This window comes from Salvelinus fontinalis, chromosome 24 (genome assembly GCF_029448725.1).
Source record: "Salvelinus fontinalis isolate EN_2023a chromosome 24, ASM2944872v1, whole genome shotgun sequence".
Taxonomy (NCBI): Eukaryota; Metazoa; Chordata; class Actinopteri; order Salmoniformes; family Salmonidae; genus Salvelinus; species Salvelinus fontinalis.
The window spans coordinates 1,701,975-1,727,198 of NC_074688.1; the positions used below are offsets into that span (position 1 = coordinate 1,701,975).

A 25,224-nucleotide genomic window follows, 5' to 3' on the forward strand; every position below is an offset into this window, starting at 1 on the left:
AGCATGGTGCATCGTCCAGAAAAATACATGTATTTTCTGTAAAATAAATGTTTGAATTTTAAAACTCGTTTTCATTGGGAAGGCAGATAAAGCGTTTATCTAAATAAATTACTTTTGCATATGAAAACACTGAATGCTACTCATCACTCCACGTGCTTGACTTCGTCATCTGCCAGTGGGGCACCTGGCTCACGCCCGGGAGGCAGTCCGGTTCCCAAAACGAATGCAATCACTTTTTAAATAAACCCCCCCGTGTCAAGTAACTGACGATCTCCTTTTTACAGGTACACCAATCTGTAGAGAGCATTGAAGTAATCGACTAAAATAAATTAATCTTGACAAGTCTGTAGGGAACCATATTCACATGCGCGCACAGTCCACACCTTCTGGAACTCAAATTGTGATTGATTATGCATCTGTTTAGAATGGTCACAAAACATTATTTGAGTGTTTGTCGTTTGGTAGATCTTCTCTAGATTGTTTTGGATACAGGTTCCATTTTGTCTGAATAATAAAGTAATGTTGCATGGTGTTATTTGAACCATAGAGAGCAGATCATCAGACCTGGTGGATGGATTATTAAAGCTGTTTTATTAGTATGGAGTTATGATTGAATAGTTCTTAAAACACCTATTTATAAGTTAGCAAAATAACAGGAGGATTAAAAAATATATATTCTGAATTTCTCTAAAATAAATAAACTGGGTGGTTTGAGCCCTGAATAGCTTATGGATATTAGGATATGACAGACTGTAGCATGGGTTTGACAAAACATTTATTTTAACTGCTCTAATTATGTTGGTAACCAGTTTATAATAGCAATAAGGCACCAAGGGTTTGTGATATATGGCCAATATACCACGGCTAAGGGCTGTGTGCGTAACAGCCCTTAGTTGTGGTAAATTGGCCATATACCACACCCCCTTGGGCATTAGTGCATAAATAGTTTACTTGGTTGGAGATTCTGGGGAAGAAGCAGCAGTGAGACCTGGAGCCAGCTGCAGTTGCTGTAGAAATCGTTGTTTTTGTGCTGGTGGTTTCCCATGCTGACACAGATATGGATGTTGCCAGGATTGTGTTCATTAGGGCACGCAACAGGAAAGGTTTGACAACAAAAAATGAGAATTTCTTATTGGACAAGTCCGTGTAATCCCTCCCTGTTTCAGACTGTTTTATTTAGTTTGGTGCCTAATGAACAAGACCAGGGGTGTCTGAAATGACAATTTTGTCTAGTTCCCAAAATACTACACTATGTTGGAAACAGGGAGTCATTTCAGCTTCACCCCGGGTTCCACTGACTAAAGAGATGCTCCCTTTCCATCAACAACACACATGTTCAGGAGAAAAATCAATCCATATGCACTTAAAATGTATCCTCGCTCTCTCTCTCTCTCCCACTCCATCACATAAAACACATGCACACATATTCGACACAGATTAAGAAATCGAGAATTTTTGTTGATTTTCTGATGTACATATTCGGCCCTTAACTGATATTACTCAGAGCTAAAAGGATGTAGCGTTATTCCAAGATGGTTGCCCACATGGGGTTAACAGTTAGAGGGTACAGCACCCCCACCTTCACATGATGGAATATCCTCCTTGTTAAGTGAACTAAACCAGCCCCAACTATTATGATCAGGAAGGTTGGGAGTGGGGAGGCCGGAGCAGTTTGAGTATACAGAGTGCACGCACAATTGACATTCCATTTGGACAGAGTTTGCACTCCATGTAGCCTAAAACCTGCCTGCTTCAGGACAATAGACAAGAGTATGTCACTTTGAACTGCCGGGCTGAGCTAAATGACAAACAAAACACAAACAGTGGTGTGGGGGAGCAGAGAGGATGATGGGAAAGCAGCCAGTAAAACTCAGTTCTCCCTCTGAGGATGATGATTGGCAGTCGGGGAATGGAGAGTGGGGGGCCTTTAGGTTATTGGGGGTTGAAGTCAGTTGGTAACTTGGCATGTCTGTCACAGTTGGCGTAATGGGAAAGTTGTCTGGGGTGGTAGGTTTTGGAAAGTCCTTCCTCCGCCTCACAGGTAGCCCTCCTTGCGGAACTGTTCCTGCAAGATATCCCGGTACTCGTCAAAGCCCCCCTCCACTCGCCGCACGTTCCCGTGCTCACAGACCCACAGCTCTCTGCACACCATCCGGATCAGACGCTCGTCGTGAGAAACAAGGACCACCCCACCCTGAGGAGAGGATAGAGTTTAAAAAAAAGGGTATATACGCACATTAAAACTTCAAGTGTTCACGTGCTATCACTTCCATTGATTGTTAGCCAAAATAAGCTTGTAGTGGCTGTTAAAAGAAAACCGATTTCATAGGTTTTCTCCAGATTTACTTTTCTCTCCAGATTTACTCTATTGATTAACATTGTGAGATAAATAAAAAGGACATTTTTCTCAGCGACTTAGTTTATTTAACAAGCTTACTTTGAATTTGTTGAGCGCCTTCGCTAGAGCCTCGATCGTTTCCATGTCCAGGTGATTGGTCGGCTCGTCAAGGATATAGAAGTTTGGGCTGAGAGAGAAAACGTGTGTAAGAGATAAAATATGCTTCAAGCAGCAATGAAACAGAATGCGGGTTTATGAGCAGGCTGAAAGAGACGGCTGCATTGAAGCAATATACATCCTTGTACATGGAACAATTCAAAATACTATGTGCAAGTGTTCACTAAATATAATAAATGATTTATAGCGTCATGAAATGGCTGTTTGACGTAGCAATTATTCCTTTGCAAACTTTGTTGGGACTAACAAACACTGTAAATCGCCAAATCTCTCGACCTTATTTGAAGAATCTCTTTTTAGCATTAGCATAAATGCTAGCTGTTGGAGGTTCACAACTGAATTGCTTGCTGTTTCCATGTTCTTTTTTTTGTATTAACACTTCCTACTTGTCGGCAAGAGCCTTAATCAGTTTCAAGGTGATACAGAGAAGACAAGTTATTCATCTTTTTTACAAAGTTGCCATTTTCTTTTCCATCTTTTGACGTAACGCTTCTCTCAAACTTAGTAAAGACATACATTCTGAGTTTCTAGTCAAGTCAACCGGATATATGGTTCATGAGAAGATTTGATTTAAAAAACCCAACATGTTGGAAAATTCAATATGGCGGACTTCATGGGTCCTTTAAGCAAATTTGTTCCTTATGAGAAACACTGATATACCAAATTCCGTGGTTATACGTCAAACAGGGTGGTCAAACAGGGTGGTGGGGCTGAGCATTAGACTCTGAATACAACGCCACCTAGTAGTAGTGGTTTTGATATACATTGATATTTCCAGTCTACATGTTTTGACCAATCGGGCATTGAGCTATTCTGACAAGCTATTCCAACAATATTATTAGGGGTGCTTCGCTGCCAGCAACCCTAATAATAAATTCTGCGATGGATTATAACCGTCTCATCAATAGGATCTTGACACTTCTCAAAATTAATAGCGTTCTCATGTCCCCTCTCCAGTTCTGTTCCTAGTGTTATCAGGGCAGTTTGACAGATGTCCAGTATATTTCTTACTTACAAGGTAAGTTGGTTTGAAACAAATTCTCATTTACACCAACGACCTGGGGATGAGTTACAGGGGAGATGAGAGGTTGAACAAGCCAACTGGAAGCTGGGGATGATGCTTAGGTGGCCGTGGTTAATAAGGGGCCATTAGGGAATTTAAGCCGGACACCGGGGTTATCACCACAACTCTTGCAACAACTACCATGGGTTCTTGAAAAGACCACAGAGACGGTTTAACATCGGAAGGATAGAGAAATGTAATCCCATTATTAGACATCATGGTCAAGTTGTATACTGCTTGTACAAGGACGTTTTTCCCAACTCAACTAAACCCAGTTTACTACCATAAAATGACTATTTGACATTGTGAGAGATCATGTGTGAAATATTGGGTTCATGAAGTGTAATAATAAAAAGGCATTACCAAGGCATGGTCATCTGAGCGAAGGCCACCCGGCTCTTCTGCCCTCCTGACAGACTGGCCACCGGCCGAGTTGCCAGCTCACCGGTTATCCCATAACCACCCAGTTGGTGCCTGTACTCCTCCTCGTTACGACCTGGGAGGGAGGGACGAGGAGAGCGCGAGAGAGAAAAAAGGGGTTACAAATTACAAAGATTGCAGGCTATAGATGGGTTGGTTGTTAAGCAACATTGGCCCAAACAGACAAGGTTGTCTTAGATTGTTGCCAGCACGTAAAATAGATTTAGTCTCCAATGTTTATTGAAAACAAATACATTTGCACAATGCGCTCTTGTTGTCTCTCAAATACATCTTTACAGTTGTTGGTTAGCTAGCTAGCAAATTTGAGTCATATTAGCATATAGTGACAGTCAAAACACCTCAAGAACAAGATAAAATTAGCTGAAACGAGCTACCTACGATTCCTTACATGACAGCTTCATGTCATTGTTGCTAGCTATCTGGCCATCCAGAATCACAGCACACTGCTTTTTGCACCATTGAAGCGTGTGCATTGTTTTTGTGACGTTGTCAGCTAAGCCATCTACAGGGATCCGTAACAACCACCAGGGTCGTGTTCATTAGGGTAGGCAACAAAAAAAAAAACCAGGGCATTTCTTATTGGACCAAGTCCAGGTAGCCCATCTCTGTTCCAATCGGTTTCCTTTGCATTTGGTGCCTAATGAACAAAGCCCAGGCTTTGATAATGATCAGTATTGGTATGTTTTGGTGGTGGTGGTGGTGGTCACCTGGGAATTTGTTGAGTAACAGCTCAATTGAACACACGTTGAGGTCCAGTTGATCCACGTGGTGTTGACTGAAATAACCGATCTTCAGGTTCCTGAGCGAGAAAGGGAAATAAAGCTGTCATTTACTTCCCTGCACGCACACCCATTGAGACACACTAGCAGCAGAGGAACATGGCTGACGTCAAGCATGGAACCTCACCGATGGGCGTGTCTGATGCCATTGACAGGCGTTAACTCTCCCATCAGTAGCTTGAGCATGGTGGATTTACCCGCCCCGTTCTCACCCACCTGAGAGACAGAGAGAGACAAGAGACCGACTGTAGGTACTACTTTAGCAGTTGGAATTTTGCACAGAGCATCGTCTGTGGAAGTGTGTCACAGATTTAAAGTACAATATTAATGGATTCACAATATTAGTGACCATATTGACCCGATGTGGGGAAAAAGGCAGATATGTTCTTACTAGCCTTATGAACATAGAAACTTGTTTGCAGTTCAGATATGTGCTAGGATGATTAAAAATGGCCATAAAATGAAAAAATATCTGAATCAGTCGATATCGCAAAGAAAATATTGGATATTGGCATCAGCCCAGAATGATCACGTCGGTGCATCCCTAACTATTAGCAGGGCATGTGATTTAGATCTGGTCATCAGGACTGAGAGCAGTGTGATTAATACGTACGATGCAGATGCGAGACTCCAGGTCTGCAGACACAGACAGCTGTGTGAAGAGGCGCTGGTCAGTGTTATAGTAGAACTCCACCTCATCCAACTGGAGCACCGGGGGAGACAGCTTCTCAAAGTTATCAGGGAACCTGTGGACAGACGCACGCACTCACGTTAGCGCTCAGATTAATATGAGAATTGAAACCTGACTTCATTTGGGACAGGAGGAGCGGTCTCTTACTTTAAGGTGACTTCGGTTTCCTTCTCCAGGGGTTTGAGTTCAGGCCTGCAGGAGACAAGAGAAGAGCAGCGAGGGAATGGATAACGGATGACAACCGATATTCTTTAATTCTTTACAATGACCATTCCGCTGTGCACAGGCAAACAAACACGCAGAGGTCATGATGCATGTGCAAGATGGAAGTTATCCGTTACAATGAATTGGACTTTCAGGCTGTAATTCCCAGGGAGCACTACGTGAGAGAAAGCAGGGTGGGGCGCATGTTAACATCTTACTTTGAAATAGATGGTTACTCACAGTTTTTCTAAGAGCTTCAGTTTGCTCTGCACCTGTGCCGCTCTGTTGGCGTTGTATCTGAACCGGTCGATGAACACCTGTGACACAGAGGAAAGTAATCAATCCACGATTATAATATAGTAATAAGACACTATAATATATATTCTAATAAGTATTTAGCAGGATGTTGATAAGTTAGGCATATCAAGAGCTAAAGCAAACAAACTCTAATCAGCAAAGATAAATGCTTAGAAGGTGCATTGTTATTACACTTGCCATAGGCCTTTCAGTTTATCTGTATGTAAGCAGGACTGTGTGTGTAAGCCAGTGTGTGGGTTCCTAACCTGGATGTGCTCTCTGTACTGAAACTGGGCCTCGTACTCCCTCTGCTGGTTCTTCAGGCGGTCCTCTTTGGTCTTGACAAAGTTCTCGTAGTCGCCGCGGTAACTCTCCAGCCGCTGCGAGTGCAGGTGGACGATGTCAGTCACCACGGCGTTGAGGAAGTTCCGGTCGTGGGACACCACCAGGATGGTGGTCTGCCAGGTCTGTGGGGGGCGGAGGTGTTAAACAGGCCATATGGACGTTGAACTTGTTGCTCATGCTTTAATCTCTCCATCCTCCCAAAGTGTGCATTCGTTCACTTCCATTCACTGATCAAAAAAAATAAGTGCTATAAGAAATATGGTTGTAACTCCACCGAGCCAATGTCTTTAGATTTGTAGGAAGTATTGAACGAGTGCACACCATTTCGTAAGTGGTGAAAGAAAACAATCCATTTGAAGCTAACTATGTATGCGTCACTGATGGGTGTGTCCCTTCCTGCCAATTTAGCGGAGCCTCTTTTTTATTGTTGCCGGACCCCTTTTTGGCTCAAGAGGACCCCCAGAGGCAGAAGTTGACAACAAAGTAGAATTACCCACCACAATCTAGCAATGCAAAATTCCATATGTTCCTATTCTCTACCCTTCTCCCTGAAATGTCCACTCATTCACACCCCTTGCCTTGGACTGGTGTAAGAAATATGACGGAAAGTCCCTCTAGTCCACGCATGCCCATGCTTTCACCAAGCCAATGCTTTTAAATACTGTAGTGAGAATGTGCACACTTTGGGGAGAAGGGAACCGAATTGGATTTGGCATGCAATGTTAAGTGTGTCGGTAAGCAGGAGTAACCTACCTGCAGGTAATTCTCCAGCCAAAGAATGGCTCGGACATCCAACATGTTGGTGGGCTCTGAGAAACAAACAGACAGAAAGACAGAGACAGACAGTCAGTCAAAAGGGCGTTTTGCAATGACTATTGGACACCGTCAAACTGTTCAAAGATACTCAATACAAAAATACTTAATGTGGTTTAATCACTCACCATCAAGTAACAAAAGATCAGGCCTAAACAAATGAAAAATACACACATTATTTGGAGAGTTGAAGCTAGCCTTACAATATTTAGCAGAGCCACACCAATTGATGGTGTTTAAATTGAGATTCAGGAAACAGCTCATAAGAGCGTTATAAATGTACATCAATATTCTAATATAATCTCTGTCCTTGTATTTTAATTGGGTAGACTGTCCTTTGGATAAAAGAAGTGACAAGGAGAAACTCACTTGGCAAAGAGAGCTCTAGCCAGAGCTAATCTCATCCGCCAACCTCCAGAAAACTCCCTGTGGAGAACACCGAGATCAGTTAATCACATCTGCGCGTGCGTGCACACACACACACACACACCACACACCACACACACACCACACACACACACACACACGGTAACTTACTTGGTTGTCTGCGTTTGCATTTTAGGAGAAAAACCTAAACCACATAGGATGATTGAAGCTCTGTGTAAGAGAAAGAGAGAAAAATCGAACAATCATTAAATCAGAAAACGCATACACCCTGGCTACAATTCTACTGCACAGTCATCTGTTTTAGAAACACCATTGGCAATATGTATGAATATAAATGCACTGCTAATAGTGATGCACCGATATGACATTTTGGGCCGATACCAATATTTTCCTTCCCAAAAAAACCCCGATAGTTAATGAAGACAAATGTGGCTGTCTGTTGAATTGATGGTCTTTAAATTGAGATATTCCTTGCCAAAAAAAAAAATATATATATATATTTTCCTTGCCCAAAAAACCCCCGATACAGATATTTTCCTTGCAAAAAAACAAACACGATAGCCACATTTGTCTTCATTAACTGTCTGTTGAATTGATGGTCTATAAATTGAGATATTCCTTGCCAAAAAACCCCGATCCAGATATTTTCCTTGCCAAAAAAACCCCCCAATACCGATATTTTCCTTGCCAAAAAACCCCGATACCGATATGTTACATTTTTGCGGCCTTTTAAGCATTCCAGTAGTTAAATAGTTAACACACACACACGGACGCAGCGGTCTAAGGCACTGCATCTCAGTGCAAGAGGCGTCACTACAGTTCTGGTTCAGATCCAGGCTGCATCACATCCAGCCGTGACTGATTGGCCCAGCGTCGTCCGGGCCGTCATTGTAAATAAGAATTTGTTCTTTATTTAACTAGGCAAGTTAGTTAAGGTTACACACAGACCACACTGACCAAAAAGTTATTTTGTTGGCATTTACATATATGTCTCAATTACCAGTAAAAGATCATCAAAACCTATTTCTTTCACTTACTTGCTGTGCTGTTTCGTTGTTCAGTCATTTCATTCTCAACCAGGATTTCTTTGCGTGTCAAAAAATGTACTATTTAACACGGTCAAATAAGCTTGTTGACCAATCAAGACCTGAATATGACTGCACGTCACATAAGACAGTTCTTATTTGATTAATGGTGGTCGGACCCATCTATGTTAAGCTAGCCACAATAAGGATTAGCCACACTAGTGGACTTTGCAGTTAGCCTTCAAAATAAAAGTTTAGCATAAGTTTACTATTTGTATTAATTGAATTTCACTTTTATTTTGACGGCAAACCGCAAATTCCACTTTTGTGCCTAATCCTTATTGTGGATAGCTTCACAACACAAAGCTAGCTGGCTGCTTATAACGTTAGCTTTGGGCAATTTTCATGATCTGAAGTTCAATTTCAATAGGCGAACAACAAGTGGCAACCTAGCTAATACTTACTCACAAGGATTCCTAAACCATTGCTAAGAATAATAAAAAATGACTGCAGTTTCTACTGATCATTATTTTCAGGCTGGTTGTATTGGTGCTAGCTAGGTACAAAGCTAAAGCTAGCTACCCCAGAAGTTGCTGTCGAACAAATTATGCTTTATTACCAACGCGATATTGTAAACACATCGTTCGTGGCCGGTGTTTGCAGACTTTTTTTTGTACAGCTTTGACAGTGCTACTGTATCTTTTTTGAAACAAAGATTCAAACGGTGTCCCACAGTATGTATGTCGTGAAGCTAATAGCAGTAACGCTATTACTGTAGGTAGGGCGACATCTGAAAAATAGCGGTGCTTGACCAGTTGGCGAAAGCCAACCATCACCCACGACAGAGAACGGTTGATTGTCAAGGGCATGGAATTCCATTATCTTGGCTTTAATGGATTTTGCCTTTGAGTTGTCTCGCTGAATTGTTCATACTCTTACAAATGACTGCTCGACTTGTTGACTGCTCAATCCACACAGCAGACATTTGTGGGCTAGATATGGAATGCTATGTGGTAGTGGTGGAGTAGGGGCCTGAGGGCACACAGTGCGTTGTGAAATCGGTGAATGTATTGTAATCTTTTAAAATTGTATAAACTGCCTTAATTTTGCTCGACCCCAGGAAAAGTAATAAATACAAATACACAGCAGACATTGTGGCTAGGTTAGGAATGCTGTGTTGCATGTGTAGCGCAAAATTTGATATGGCGTTATTACGTCATGTACCTACGTTATATAGGTACGCACGGTAGCTTTGACATCGGTTTCTAACGTCGCCGTTAAACTAGTCGTCGGCCAATACCGATGTTGGCATTTTTAGCTAATATCGTGCGATTCCGATATGTTCAGCGATATATCGTGCATCCCTAACTAATGTAACAAACACAGATATGATATTATGTACAGACATGCTAAGTTTGTAAGTCGCTCTGGATAAGAGCGTCTGCTAAATGACTTAAATGTAAATGTAAATGTAAGTGTGGCTCTTTACCGGGCAGGTGCCTTGTCTGCTTCAATCTCCTCCAGTTTAGCATAGATCTCCGACAGTCGAATAGTCTCCATTCCTTCAGCTCTAAAATGGAATAGAATAAACTGCAAGTTTAGTGACTGTTGCAGTTTCAAATCTAAAATTCCTGCAACAATAACATTTAAGTCTGCCAGTATTGCCTCCTTCCAATATGAGCCGTCCGTTGCCAACTTCGGGGAGAATTTGGGCAAGTAAGACTGACTTACGTTCCGTTGGCTATGCGCGCATTGAGCAGGCGTTCCTCTGTCAGGAGCCCCTCCCGGACCGTGTCGCTCTCCAGCACGCTCTGAAGCGCCCCTGTTTCGTCTCCAGCGACCTCCTGCTCCACGTGCAGGATTGTGATGTGGGCAGGGACACGCAGGCTGCGGCTCGCCAGCATTTTTAGCAGCGTGGTCTTCCCCAGGCCGTTGCGGCCAATCAGGCCGTATCGGCGACCTGTTGACAGAGACAGCTCCGCCCCCTGCAGCAAAGACCTGGAAATACAGAGCGAGAGAGAGACAAGTTGCTTGCATATTGCTTTATGGTAGAGACTAAGAAATGTCTCCGTCTCTCTCCTACTCTTTGTCTCTCTAGCATTAACTAAGAAATTACATAAAATTGTAATTACGCAGTAATAACTTTTGATTTACTCAGTTTGTAATTAATTCAAACAAGCACTGCTACTCACCATTTGATATAAGGTAGTTGTGTTGAATTCTTAAGTCATTTGCAGAAAGTAACAACCATAACCACACCAATGCCTTTTAAATGCAAGGTAAATACCGGTGGAAACGGTATCCAGCTAACAACATTGCATGATGCTAATTAGAATGAATCACCTGCTCCAGTGCTGGATACAATAGGAGAAAGCGTAAGTATGGTTTCATACCAAATGACACCTTAATCCCTATATGGCGCACTACTATACCTTTGGCCCTTGTCAAAAGAAGTGCACTTAATAGGGATGGGGTGCCATTTGGGACAAAGCCTAAGGGTTAAACACTCACCTCTCGCCAAACGACACATCAAAGTTCTCGATGCGGATATCGTAGCTGCGATTCTTCCCGGACAAGTCGACGCGACTGTCTTTCTTGCTACTGGCCTGGCTGGCTGATGCCTCCTCCAGTACCCTGAGACAAACAGAGACAGAGGGGATAAGGACAGAGTGAGACAAACACAGAGGGACACAAAGAGATAGACAAAGGGAGAGAAATAGAAGTACAGAGAGCAAATACAAAGCAAGAAAGTGTAAGAGGGAGAGAGAGGTGAAACCAAACTTCATCACACATTGTTGAATGGAAAAGTGTATTTTGCTATCGCAATACCAAACCAATGATCAGTGGTGTAAAGTACTTAAGTAAACATACTTTCAAGTACTACTTAAGTCGTTTTGGGGCAACTGTACTTTATTTACACACACACACACAGTACCAGTCAAAAGTTGACACACCTACTCAATCCAGGGTTTTTATTTGTACTATTTTCTACATTGTAGAATAATTCTACAATTTCTACATTGTAGAATAATAGTAACCAAAACAGTATTAAACAATTTATATTCTTCAAAGTAGCCACTCTTTGCCTTGATGACAGCTTTGCACGCTTGGCATTCTCTCAACCAGCTTCACGAGGTAGTCAGCTGGAATGCATTTCAATTAACAGGTGTGCCTTGTTAAAAAAGTTACTTTGCTGAATTTCTTTCTTTTTTAAATGGGTTTGAGCCAATCAGTTGTGTTGTGACAAGCTAGGGGTGGTATACAGAAGAAAGCCCTATTTGGTAAAAGACCAAGTCCATATTATGGCAAGAAAAGCCCAAATAAGCAAAGAAAAACGACAGTCAATCATTACTTTAAGACATAAAGGTCAGTCAATCCGGAAAATGTCAAGAACAGTCTCAAAAAACCATCAAGCGCTACGATGAAACTGGCTCTCATGAGGACCGCCACAGAAAAGGAAGACCCAGAGTTCATTAGAGTTACCAGTCTCAGAAATTGCAGCCCAAATAAATGCTTCTGAGTTCAAGTAACAGACACATCTCAACATCAACTGTTCAGAGGACACTGAGTGAATCAGGCCTTCATGGTTGAATTGCTGCAAAGAAAACACTACTAAAAAGGACACCAATAAGAAGAGACTTACGTCAAGAAACACAAGCAATGGCCATTAGACCGGTGAAAACCTGTCCTTTGGTCTGATGAGTGTGGTGGAATTAAGATTTCTTCAAAACAATCAAACTTTATTATTTAATTAGTGCAGTAATGGAGCTGGTCGGTAATCACCCCTGTAGGTGATCACTGAGAACTCAACCAGCTGGTTTGAGCCACAACATTTTATATCAAAGTCCATCCTCCTTCAGTCTACATGACACACAACAGATGTATGGAATGGGTCATGGTTAAGATTTGTATGAAAGATATTTATAATTCACTGCAGACAGTATCTGCTGTAAAAACGGTTGTCATTGTGTAGAGACCAGTGCCTGGCCCCCCAACTCCATACTGGAGCCATCTCCCCCTGGTACCCCAGTACAGAAACATGAACTCATGCTCTGGAATGCAGTATCCCCAAAGACATGGTAAATCTTCGAGGCCCATCCTCAGTAGAACACACACAGATGAGCATTCAAAAAAATAAAATATGTATTGTTTCATAAAACAGCCTTTTGATGCAACAGCAGCATTATGAGTCCAAATGTGAGATTTTTGGTTCCAGCTGGCATGTCTTTGTGAGACGCTGAATAGGTGAATGGATGATCTCCGCATGTGTAGGCACGGAGGTGGTGGTGTGTGGGGGCTTTGCTGGTGACAATGTGTGATTTATTTAGAATTCAAGGCACACTTAACCAGCATGGCTACCACAGCATTCTGCAGTGATACGCCATCCCATCTGGTTTGTGCTTAGTGGGACTATAAGTGGATAAAGAACCAAAACACCTCCAGGTTGTGTAAGGGCTATTTGACCAAGAAGGAGAGGGATGGAGTGCTGCATCAGATGACCTGGCCTCCACAATCACCCAACCTCAACCCAATTGAGATGGTTTGGGATGAGTTGGACTGTAGACTGAAGGAAAAGCAGCCAACAAGTGGGGGGGGAACTCCTTCAAGACTGTTGGAAAAGCATTCCAGGTGAAGCTGGTTGAGAAAATGCCAAGAGTGTGAAACGCTGTCAAGGCAAAGGGTGGCTACTTTGAAGAATCTAAAATATATTTTGAATGAGTAGGTGTGTCCAAACTTGACTGGTATTGTACACACACATTTTTTGTACATTCCACAAAACAAAAAACGTATACATACGAACGACAACTTACAGACACATACAATGACTACATCTCTTCTGCCCAGACCCGCATGCTCAACCCCTCACCCCTATTGCCTGCATTATTGTGTCACTTGGCCTTAAATTATACCAACTTGTTCTCAGTCGCCCATGCTATTTCAATATTTAAATAAGAAATCATTAGATGTTTTCCATTGTGTCAATGATGATTGATGTCTATGTTTTTAGTAACCTTATTTTTTTCTTCTCAGTGATGAGAAAATAATCGTGCATCTCACTACCTCCCCTGAATGTAATGTCTTGAAATATGCAGAGAGATGGATTAAAAATACATTCACATAGTAATATTTCTGACAGCCAACTTTCAAGCTCCGCTCACAACTTTCAAACTTAATAGCATTCCCAGAAAGCATGGATTATTGAGTCATTATTAGTTTTACACAGAGACCGGACTCTGCTGTTGTGCTGTAGAATGTGAACTTTGTCTCATATAATATATTCTATACATTAGTTTATACTGGATGAATTTAGTTAGTTATGCTCCAACTTTCACTCCATTTTGTACTAACATCAGATCTTTTTCAATCTTGGTTCCAATCATTTAAAAAAAAAATCTAATAGGTTGTCAGTTGGATATGATCTCTGCAAGGTTTAGTATATCTTCCCTATCATATGAACATCCTTTACTTACTCAAATAAGATGACCTCAAGGTTGTACTGATGTCCAAAAGATTTCAAATTGAAATTTCGTGATGCAACTTAAGTTTCATGTATTCCAAACTATCTACACTGAACAAAAATATTTTAAAAAACACAACATGCAACAATTTCATTTTTTTTTTTACAGAATTAGAATTGATAAAGAAATCAGTCATTTGAAAAAAAATCATTAGGCCATAATCTATGGATTTCCCATGACTGGGCAGGGGCGCAGCCACGGGTGGGCATAGGCCCACCCACTGGGGAGCCAGGCCCTACCAATCAGAATACATTTTTCCCGAAGAAAGGGCTTTAGAAATACTCCTTAGCACCCCCACCCTATCCCGCAGGTGAAGAAGCCAGATATAGAGATCGTGTGCTGGCATGGTTACACGTGGTCTGCGGTTGTGAGGCCGGTTGGACATACTGCAAAATACTCTGAAAGGACGTTGAAGGGAGCTTATGGTAGAGAAATGAACATTAAATTATCTGGCAACTGCTCTAGTGGACATCCCTGCAGTCAGCATGCCAATTGCACGCTCCCTCAAAACTTGAGACATCTGTGGCACTGTGTTGTGTGACAAAACTGCACATTTTAGGGAGGCCTTTTATTGTCCCCGGCACAAGATGCACCGTGTAATGATCATGTTTAATCAGCTTCTTGATATGCCACACCTGCCAGATGGATTATCTTGGCAAAGGAGAAATGCTCACTAACAGGGATGTAAACAAATTTGTACGCAACATAAAAAAATAACCCTTTAGTGGCTATGGAAAATATTTCTGAGATGTGTTGGTTTCATGAGCTGAAATAATACTTTACATGTTGCTTTTATATTTTTGTAAAGTCCCCAAAATAACTTTTTACATTTTGGAATGGAAACAAATGTATCTCCTGTTACAAAGTAATTTACGGTTTCTATTCCTTCGGTTTTGCATGTGAACAAATTTAAAAATCAATGAATTCTGAAAAGCTATCCAAGGATTATTCCATAAAGTTCTGTTTCTGGTTCTTGTAAAATAGGTTTCATTTTCTACCATATCGTTATAGTATTCTTAATTAAGAAGTTGTTACTGTTCTTTTTCCTTTTTACTATTTATATATTTCACAACTTTAACTTTATTACATTCCTAAAGACAATAATGTACTTTTTACTGCATACGTTTCCCCTAACACCCAAAAGTACTCGTTACATTTTGAATGCAAAGCAGGACAAGAAAATGGTCTAACTCACACTTCAAGAGAACATCCCTGGTCATCCCTACTGCCTCTGATCTGGCAGACTTATGAAACACAAATGCTTCATTTGTAAATGGTGTCTGAGTGTTGGTGTACCCCTGTCTATAAAAAATTATTTAATGTGCCATCTGGTTTGCTTAATATAAAGGAATTTAACATACCTACTTTTACTTTTGATACTTAGGTATATTTAAAACCAAATACTTTTACTCAAGTAGTATTTTACTGGGTGACTTTTACTTGAGTCATTTTCTATTAAGGTATCTTTACTTTTAGTCCGATATGACAATTGGGTACTTTTTCCATCGCTGCCAATGATAAACTGTTTGCATAGTCTTTGGGTGTAGATGAAAAGCATATGAAACTCACAGTGGATTAGTTGTTTTTTGCGAATCACGTTCATTTCTCCTCCCTTGTTTTTGCTTCAGCTTGGCTTCGGCCTTCTCTAGCTTCCTCGCATCCACAGTCTGAGGTGGTGTGTGTGTGTGGAAGAAGACAAAGTGGATGAAGTTGACAGGAGAATAGCATAGCTACAGGGCTGACTCGAGCCTTCGACAAAAAACATAATACACAAGAAGTTACAACGCAACAAAAATGATTCTAAAATACTTTACTGTATTCTGGCCCCTCTTCATCATCCAGATCCCTTGGACATCGTTAGTGGCAGATACTGAGACGAGAAGGGAAAGACAGAAGGAGTGGAATGAGACGCAACGATAAGTCAGAGTATATTAAAAAGACATGGGAGAGGTGGTAGAAAGGGAAGAGAAAATAGGAAGTACGAGCAGTAGAGGACGGGAAAAAAGACTAGAAACAGATTACATATCAACAGGCTACCAAAATGAATATCAAACATGGACCGTAAAGCTGACATAGGAATACCTAAGTCCCCCTGCAGACAAGGGACTCACCACACTCTGCAGATATCTGAGACAACCGCACCGGAGCGTCGAGCAGCACCTGCTTTGAAGCGGCATGGCCGTTACTCCTGATGGAAAAGACGAGTATATTTTTGATGAGTCAGCAAGCGGAAATACATAAAATATTAGCTTTTGGTGTGTGACAATTAGTCTTTGTGTTGTATGCTGGTTGTGAAAATCTCCACCCGGCACAGCCAGAAGAGGACTGGCCACCCCTCATAGCCTGGTTCCTCTCTAGGTTTCTTCCTATGTTCTGGCCTTTCTAGGGAGTTTTTCCTAGCCACCGTGCTTCTACACCTGCATTGCTTGCTGTTTGTGATTTTAGGCTGGGTTTCTGTACAGCACTTTGAGATATCAGCTGATGTAAGAAGGGCTTGTGTGTGTGTGTGTGTGTGTGTGTGTGTGTGTGTGTGTGTTGCACTTACAGTTTAAGAGTGTTGAACATCTGCTGACAGATGTCCCGAATGTCATCCTCGTTTTTACAGTCAGACGACGACCCCTGCAACAGCCCTCCAATCGCATCATACACCTCCTCTCCATCCTCAAACTCCACCCCTCCACAGTCCAACACACCTATCACAGAGGAATGCCACAGGCTAGAAATCAGGGGTGCATTTAGAAGGATGCAGCTTTTAGGACCTTCAGATAGAGAAATGCTAATCATGTGGCCCTCTGAAATGTAGAGTAAGGAAACACGTTGGCTCCATTCATTCATTCTCTCCAATTTTGTGGTATCCAATTGGTAGTTAGTCTTCTCTCATCGCTGCAACTCCCGTATGGACTTGGGAGAGGCGAAGGTCGAGAGCCGTGCGTCCTCCGAAACATGACGCAACCAAGCCGCACTGCTTCTTGACAATGACCGCTTAACCCGGAAGCCAGCCACACCAATGTGTCGGAGGAAACACTGTACACCTGGTGACTGTGTCAGCGTGCATGTGCCCGGCACGCCACAGGAGTCGCTAGTGCACGATGGGACAAGGACATCCCTGCCAGCCAAACCCTCCCCTAAACCCGGATGATGCTGGGCCAATTGTGCGCCACCCCGTGGGTCTCGCCGGTCGCGGCCAGTTGTGACAGAGCCTGGACTTAAACCAGGATATCTAGTGGCACAACTAGCAACTGCGATGCAGTGCCTTAGACCACTGCACCACTTCCATGAGATTTCTAACAGCAACTTTCAGCTACTGAACATGGCTCAGGATCAATCTTACTTTGTCTGAGAATCTATAGGTAACACACTGAGGGACACAACACAAAATGTTATCATGAAGCAGTCTTCTAAGCAGCTAGACGTAGCCTGGTTCCAGATCTGTTTGTGCTCTTGACAACTCCATGCGCTGGTGTACCAAGATATTTGGTGTCCATTACTGGGGGTTACAAGAAAGCCCCATACAAACCACAGGCATAGATTTTTCACCTCAAGTATGTTAGAAATGTCAGTTTCTGGGAAAAGGCATTTCCTAGATGCTATCTTCGTTCTCGAGTCGGTGAAAAAAGTATCACCAAAAACAGGTTAGTTAAATTCATGGCGGCAGTTTCTATGGTTATAAGCATTGGCTTGTGAAACTACTTCTAACTTCCTTCATACTGTACAAAGAGACACAAAAATGGTATCCACGACTCCATCCGACTCCGGGGAAGTAGATAAAGTAGGGCCCTATGATTTCCGTGGTGTGGAAAATGAGGACGGAATTGCGGAATTTGGTAATAAAGATAGAATCAACAGTAAAACGTGGAATATTGCAGAATTTTCCATAATTTGTCTGAAATGTATTAATAATCACAAGTAGGCTAAATGTTTGTAGTAACCAGCCAAGTCGTCAAAAAAAATACAATTCTACCCTAACCCCTAAATTCAGAGCAGAGCAATACCCAAAGGACTATGAGTCAGGCGATAAGCTGTTTTGCAAATTCTGTCAACATACTATTGATTGGACCCGTAAAAATATGTGTTATGACCACTTAAAGTCTAAAGCCCATGTGAAGAACAAGGAAAAGCACTGTGTTAGCCAGAGCAAGCCCTTTTTAAAACAGCCATTACCAGCCGATTCAAGACGAGAATTTAGTCAGGACTTTGTAACTGTGTGCGCCGAGTCTGACATCCCCTTAGAAAAGCGAAGAAAGCTACGGCCGTTTCTAGTGAAGCATTGCAAACAGGGAGGAGCGTTGCCCGAAAATGAGAGCAGCCTCCGTCAAACTCACCTGCCCCGTGTGTTCGACCAACATACGACTGCCGTTCGACAGAAGATCAGTGGGAAGAAGTTTGCGGTGGTCGTTGACGAGACAGACGCAAGGGATTGCAGCGTTCTAAACATCGTCATTGGTGAGTTGAACTTAACCTATTAATATACAGTTGCAATAACCTACATTTACATTCTGCAATGTGAATTGTCCACATGCAAATTGTGTTATTCCAAACGACAAGCTTTCGTTGTGAAATACAGGGATGCATAATGTCAGCAGCGGTTTGCCTCTCTATCTAGCTAACCATCTCTGTATCTATATTGCGTTAAAACACTTTATTTAAATAACACTTGGTCACAATATTATTTTAGGTTAAAACATAATTAAAGTCGTTCTTTATCTTTCAGTGCAGGTGTTGAAAACCAGTACTTTCTAGCAGATGTCATTTTCATGGACAGATGCGACTACTCAACGTTTTCCCAAGCTATACTAGCCTCCCTCCACAGCAACGATCTGAACCTGAATGATGCCTGGGCAGTGGTCACAGATAATGCCTCCTACTGCCTGAAGACATACAAGGAGGTTCTGAAAGGAGTGATGCCCAACAGTTTCAATGTAACCGTTCTCTGCCATGTCATCAATCTGGTGGGTGAGACCTGGCAGCACTACAAATACTTCTCTGAAGTTGCATCACTTGTGACATAGATGAGATCTGTCTTCTTCAAGAAGCCTGCCAGAAAGAGAAGATGGGTGGGCTTCCACATTATGAAGGCGTTTGTGCAGGCCAAGGATCCTCCTGAAGTTGTGAGCTCCAGATGGAATAGCTAGATTGAGGCAGTAAAGTGCCATGCAGGGCATGTTCATCTATACAGAGAGTTTTTGTTGGCAGAAGAGTCAGCACCCCAGGCAGTCACAAACATCCTCAGCCAGCTGGAAACAGAAGAGAAGGTGCAGGCCTTCACTGTTAAGCTAACCTTCCTCTCGGACGGCTGCTCCAAACTGAAGACAGCTCTGTCAATCCTGGAAGGAACCCACCTTCCCACAGCAGTTTCTGCTTACAATGTCATGGAGGATTTTTACACACAACTCGGTGGTACCGTTCTATAAGCGTGTGGCCTATCACTTCTTGGCTGAGCCGTTGTTGCTTCTAGACGTTTCCACTTAACAACAGCACTTAGAGTTGACTGGGACAGCTCTAGCAGATTACAAATTTGACTAAATGACTTGATGGAAATGTGGCATCCTTTGACGGTGCCACGTTGTCAGTAAAGCCATTCTACTGCCAATGTTTGTTTATGGAGATTGCATGGCTGTGTGCTCAATTTTATACACCTGTCAGCAACGGGTGTGGCTGAAATAGCCAAAAACACCACTTTGAAGGCGTGTCCACATTAGAGGTCGACGATTAATCGGAATGGCCGATTAATTAGGGCCGATTTTTTTTTTTTACACCTTTATTTAACTAGGCAAGTCAGTTAAGAACACATTCTTATTTTCAATGACGGCCTAGGAACGGCGGGTTAACTGCCTTGTTCAGGGACAGAACGACAGATTTTTACCTTGTCAGCTCAGGGATTCAATCTCGCAACCTTACGGTTAACTAGTCCAACGCTCTAACCACCTGCCTCACGAGGAGCCTGCCTGTTACGCGAATGCAGTAAGAAGCCAAGGTAAGTCGCTAGCTAGCATTAAACTTATCTTATAAAAACAATCAATCAATCATAATCAGTAGTTATAACTACACATGGTCGATCATATTACTACTTTATCTTGCGTGTCCTGCGTTGCATATAATCGATGCAGTGCACATTCGCGAAAAAGGGCAGTCGTTGCTCCAATGTGTACCTAACCATAAACATCAATGCCTTTCTTAAAATCAATACACAGAAGTATATTTTTTTAACCTGCATATTTAGCTAAAAGAAATCCAGGTTAGCAGGCAATATTAACCAGGTGAAATTGTGTAACTTCTCTTGCGTTCATTTCACGTAGAGTCAGGATATATACAACAATTTGGGCCACCTGGCTCTCTGCGAACTAATTTGCCAGAATTTTACGTAATTATGACATAACATTGAAGGTTGTGCAATGTAACAGGAATATTTAGACTTATGGATGCCACCCGTTAGATAAAATACAGAACGGTTCCGTATTTCACTGAAAGAATAAACATTTTGTTTTCGAGATGATAGTTTCCGGATTTGAACATATTAATGACCTAAGGCTCGTATTTCTGTGTGCTTATTATATTATAATTAAGTCTATGATTTGATATTTGATAAAGCAGTCTGACTGAGCGATGGTGGGCACCAGCAGGCTCGTAAGCATTAATTCAAACAGCACTTTTGTGCGTTTTGCCAGCAGCTCTTTGCAATGCTTCAAGCATTGCGCTGTTTATGACTTCAAGCCTATCAACTCCTGAGATTAGGCTGGTGTAACTGATGTGAAATGGCTAGCTAGTTAGCGGGGTGCGCGCTAATAGCGTTTCAAACGTCACTCGCTCTGAGACTTGGAGTAGTTGTTCCTCTTGCTCCGCAAGGGCCGCGGCTTTTGTGGAGCGATGGGTAACAATGCTTCGAGGGTGGCTGTTGTCCATGTGTTCCTGGTTCGAGCCCAGGTAGGAGCGAGGAGAGGCATGGAAGCTATACTGTTACACTGGCAATAATAAAGTGCCTATAAGAACATCCAAGTCAAAGGTATATGAAATACAAATCGTGTAGAGAGAAATAGTCCTATAATTCCTATAATAACTACAACCTAAAACTTCTGACCTGGGAATATTGAAGACTCATGTTAAAAGGAACCACCAGCTTTCTTACATGGCACATATTGCACTTTTACTTTCTTCTCCAACACTTTGTTTTTGCATTATTTAAACCAAATTAAACATGTTTCATTATTTATTTGAGGCTAAATTGATTTTATTGATGTATTATATTAAGTTAAAATAAGTGTTTATTCAGTATTGTTGTAATTGTCATTATTACAAATAAATAAAATAAATCGGCCGATTAATCGGTATCCGCCTTTTTTTGGTCCTCCAATAAATCGGTATCGGCGTTGAAAAATCATAATCGATCGACCTCTAGTCCACATACACAGAGCATTCGGAAAGTATTCAGATACATTACAGCCTTTTTCTAAAATTAAAATTCCTCAATCTACACACAAAACCCCACAATGACACCGCAAAAAGAGGTTAAGAGATGTGTAAATTTATTAAAAATACAAATCAGAAATACCTTTTTTTTTTTTTAAATAAGTATTCAGACTCTTTGCTATGAGAATAATTGAGCTCAGGTGCAACCCGTTTCCATTGATCATCGTTGAGATGTTTCTACAACTTGATGAGTCGACCTGTGGTAAAATCAATTGATTGATTTGGAAAGGCACACACCTGTCTATATAAGATCCCACAGTTGACCTGAAAGTCAGAGCAAAAACAAAGCCATGAAGCCGAAGGAATTGTACGTAGAGCTCCGAGACTGGATTGTGTCGAGGCACGGATATGGGGGAGGGCACCAAAAAAATTCTGCAGCATTTAAGGTCCCCAAGAACACAGTGGCCTCCATTATTCTTAAATGGAAGAAGTTGGTACCACCAAGACTTTTCCTAGAGCTGGCCCACTGGTGGTGGTTGCAGCATAATGTCGTGGGGATGTTTTTCAGAGCCCGGACTTCAACCCGATCGAACATCTCTGGAGAGACCTGAAAATAGCTGTGCAGCAACACCCCATTCAACCTGACCGAGCTTGAGAGGATCTGCAAAGAAGAATGGGAGAAACTCCCCAAATACAGGTGTGCCAAGCTTGAAGCTTCATACCCAAGAAGAACCGAAGCTGTAATCGCTGCCAAAGGTGCTTCAACAATGCACCGAGTTAAGGGTCTAAATACATATATAATGTGATATGTCTTTTTTTGTCATTATGGGGTATTGTGTGTAGATTGAGGGGCCTCCGGAGGCACCACAATTGTCATAAACGCCATTTGGAGCCAGCAACCAGATTTTTGGATTAAGCATTAATTGGCTTTTAGTCTAGATTAGTTCACGGAGATAGGGGCATATTTATTTTTATTTCAACCTTTATTTAACTGGGCAAGTTATTAAAAACAAATTCTTATTTTACAATGACAGCCAAACCCTCCCCTAACCCAGATGACGCTGGGCCAATTAAACGCACTATTGGAATCTCGATCGCGGCCGGTTGTGATCGAACCAGGATCTGTAGTGACACCTCTAGCATTGAGATCCAGTGCATTAGACCGCTGTGCCACTCGGGAGACACCAGTCGAAAGTTTGGACTTGCCCTGCAAGTGTATACTCGTCAGATACGTCATCAGTAGAGTCCACCAAATTTGAGGACTGGGGGGGGGGGGGGGGGGGGGGGTATGGTGTGTCTTAAGTGTTTGGACTGCACCCCATGACGTCTGACGAGTATTCACTTGCGGGGCGAGGAAGGAAGTAATTATTTTTAAATGGACCACCCTTGCCCGGACATTTGTCACTGTTAATCCCGCGATGATTGTGTTTTCAGCCACAGGTAACGTAAACTCACGTAAACTCGTACATCGCCTTAGTCCGTACAATTGCCCTTATTTTAGCGCCCCTAAACGTAATACTTCCAGATCAAGTGTAATGTCAATACCATTGTAAAGCACAATTTCTCCCCTTTCCAACAGAATAAATGACATGACCTAAACACTGCCCGTTTCTGCATAATTCAAGCAGGCAATGAGCGCCGTCGGGTCTTTTTAAAAATGGAGGATGGGGAAGCGAAACTAATGCGTGAGAGTGAGAAGGACAGATGTCGTGTGGGAAAATTTCTTTTTTCACTCGATCTGTCCAACTTATCACCTTATCGCCTCTAAAATGGAAATAAAACACTATAAAGAGTTTATATAATGTGTCAATACATAACTATTTGAAGGTTTGTATCGAAATTGAATCTGGTTTTAGGGCGGTGCTAAAGTGATCTTAGAAGTAAACAGCGGCTTTGAGAATGATGATCGCATGCAATGAAGACACAAAATTACTAGGTATCCCCCCTTACCCCGTCACTGTCCATTTCTTGTTTTTAAACGATGAGAGAAGTGCTACACCTGGTGGAGAGAGATTGTAAGACAGGAATAGTTGCTTCATGCGTGCTGTACATTACGACATGACACGTCTAGATGTAACGGAGGGTCCGTTTTTTCAACTTTTCTCCAATATGATAAGACCCATTACCATGTCATCAACGCTTGAATAGAAACCTAGTTCACACCCCCGATTTTGAGGTCAACACAGTCCCATTAGTTTCCTTTGTAGCCTCGTTTGAATGTTGCGGTTGCGCACATTTGTACGGAATTGGGTGAGTTTACGTTAGCTTGTGTGAGCGCTACAGTCAATTATGATTTAATGTCTACTTATATTAACTATATAATTATTAATATACGCCTACTGTATGATAGCTAGCAAATTAATTAGCTAACTAATGTTAGCCTGCCTAACTACTCCTGAGGAAGGAAAATATTTTATTTCTACAATTTCCAAAAGCTAACGAAACATAATTACTTTTATGGGACGTTTGTGCATTAGTTGTACAATTTCTAACTTATTTACATTCGTTTTTACTTACACTTGTATGTTGACTACATATTGATGTTGAGGTTTTATGTTTGGCAGAATTTTCTTAGCGGATGTACAATCATCGCGAATTGAATTATGGGGCGTTTCAGACCCCGAAGTTAACATAATGGTACACTCGCAAACTCCATTAAAAACGAGGGCTGAGCGGCTTACGTTGCAAACTTACGTTGCTTGGCTAATCATTTGAACCGACGACATATGGCCGCGGGGATTCCCCCAAGGGCTGAGGCCCGTCTACTTTGAGTTTGAAACGCAGTCCGGGTTCGTATCCAACCTCCCCACACACTGATAGATTACGCGTTCACTTCCCTGAGCCCACCCCTCTCCTTGTTTAGGTTGTTTTAACTCCAGTTTTGTTTTGCGACTTTGGGCCCATGAAAATCGCAATATTACTAAGTCCATTGTATTATTATTGCCGGTAAACGTACACATTAGCAGCTAGTTAGCTATTAATTGAAGGCAATAAATTGGCTAGCCTAGGTCATCTGGTTAGTGGTTCAAATAGGCCGATTATTAGCTAACTACCGGCATGTTAGGTGTTGGCTAACGTTAGATAGTCTCCCCTTGACTGTGCCTCAATGCTGTGTGGCACGGCTATGCTAGCTAACCTTACTTCACGTGGCAAAGAAGCCACCAGCCACTCATCTAGCCGGTGGCATTTTAAAGTGTACGAGATCCACACACCATCTCCATTAATTTACAGTCTCTTACCCGTGATATATTCGAACACTTCGGTGTCAATTTCGGGAAACTCGCTCTTCAGAATATCCACGTATGTCGCCATGATACACCGGCTCTTCCACAAGAACAGCGCATGTGCCCACAATATGCGACAAGGCATGTCCTCAAACTATGCATCATGGGTATTGTAGTATTTTGTTTAATGCGATTTTATGATCTCAGCTTTACCTCCCTCCACCTCTAATTTGTGTTTGGTTCAATCAACCTCTCAATGATCACTATATAGATCACTATATAGATCACAGCCCGTCGTTTCGATTGGAAACAAATGAGTCATAGCTAGCGTTCTAACATTATTTTGTATAAATCCTTTAGGGAACGCCTACTTTGTGAAGCGTTCCATCTTCTCCCACTGCCGGCTATTGGGTAGTGAGTAAAAACTTCAGATGGATGCTTCACATTTATACATCCGGTGAAATATCTGTCTAATTGTTATATCTGTGATGACATTACATTCCCCAAAACAAGAGTT

The 25,224-nt window shown here is 42.0% G+C and overlaps 1 protein-coding gene across 1 annotated transcript; it reads right to left on the minus strand.

The window, feature by feature from the left end:
- Positions 1 to 568: 568 nt before the first annotated feature.
- On the minus strand, positions 569 to 24,925 carry LOC129821731 (ATP-binding cassette sub-family F member 3-like). The gene is made up of 21 exons (XM_055879331.1): positions 24,723 to 24,925; positions 16,625 to 16,772; positions 16,191 to 16,267; positions 15,894 to 15,949; positions 15,649 to 15,746; positions 11,072 to 11,194; positions 10,292 to 10,558; positions 10,050 to 10,130; positions 7,686 to 7,745; positions 7,518 to 7,574; positions 7,277 to 7,299; positions 7,089 to 7,144; positions 6,257 to 6,457; positions 5,934 to 6,010; positions 5,637 to 5,681; positions 5,412 to 5,544; positions 4,926 to 5,014; positions 4,727 to 4,818; positions 3,942 to 4,074; positions 2,438 to 2,525; positions 569 to 2,194 (listed from the first exon to the last, which is right to left on the minus strand). Exons 1-21 carry the CDS (start codon positions 24,850 to 24,852, stop codon positions 2,036 to 2,038), a joined length of 2,193 nt encoding a protein of 730 aa, XP_055735306.1. The 5' UTR covers positions 24,853 to 24,925; the 3' UTR covers positions 569 to 2,035.
- Positions 24,926 to 25,224: the final 299 nt, after the last annotated feature.

What these genes read in the sequence shown, in the direction of transcription:
- LOC129821731 (XM_055879331.1), bottom strand. Translation starts at nt 24,852, where the DNA reads ATGCCTTGTCGCATATTGTGGGCACATGCGCTGTTCTTGTGGAAGAGC. An exon ending in GCAGACAAGGCACCTGCCCG is followed by an intron (nt 7,746 to 10,049) that starts GTAAAGAGCCAC and finishes TCTCTTACACAG; the next exon opens with AGCTTCAATCATCCTATGTG. An exon ending in AGTACAGAGAGCACATCCAG is followed by an intron (nt 6,011 to 6,256) that starts GTTAGGAACCCA and finishes TCTGTGTCACAG; the next exon opens with GTGTTCATCGACCGGTTCAG.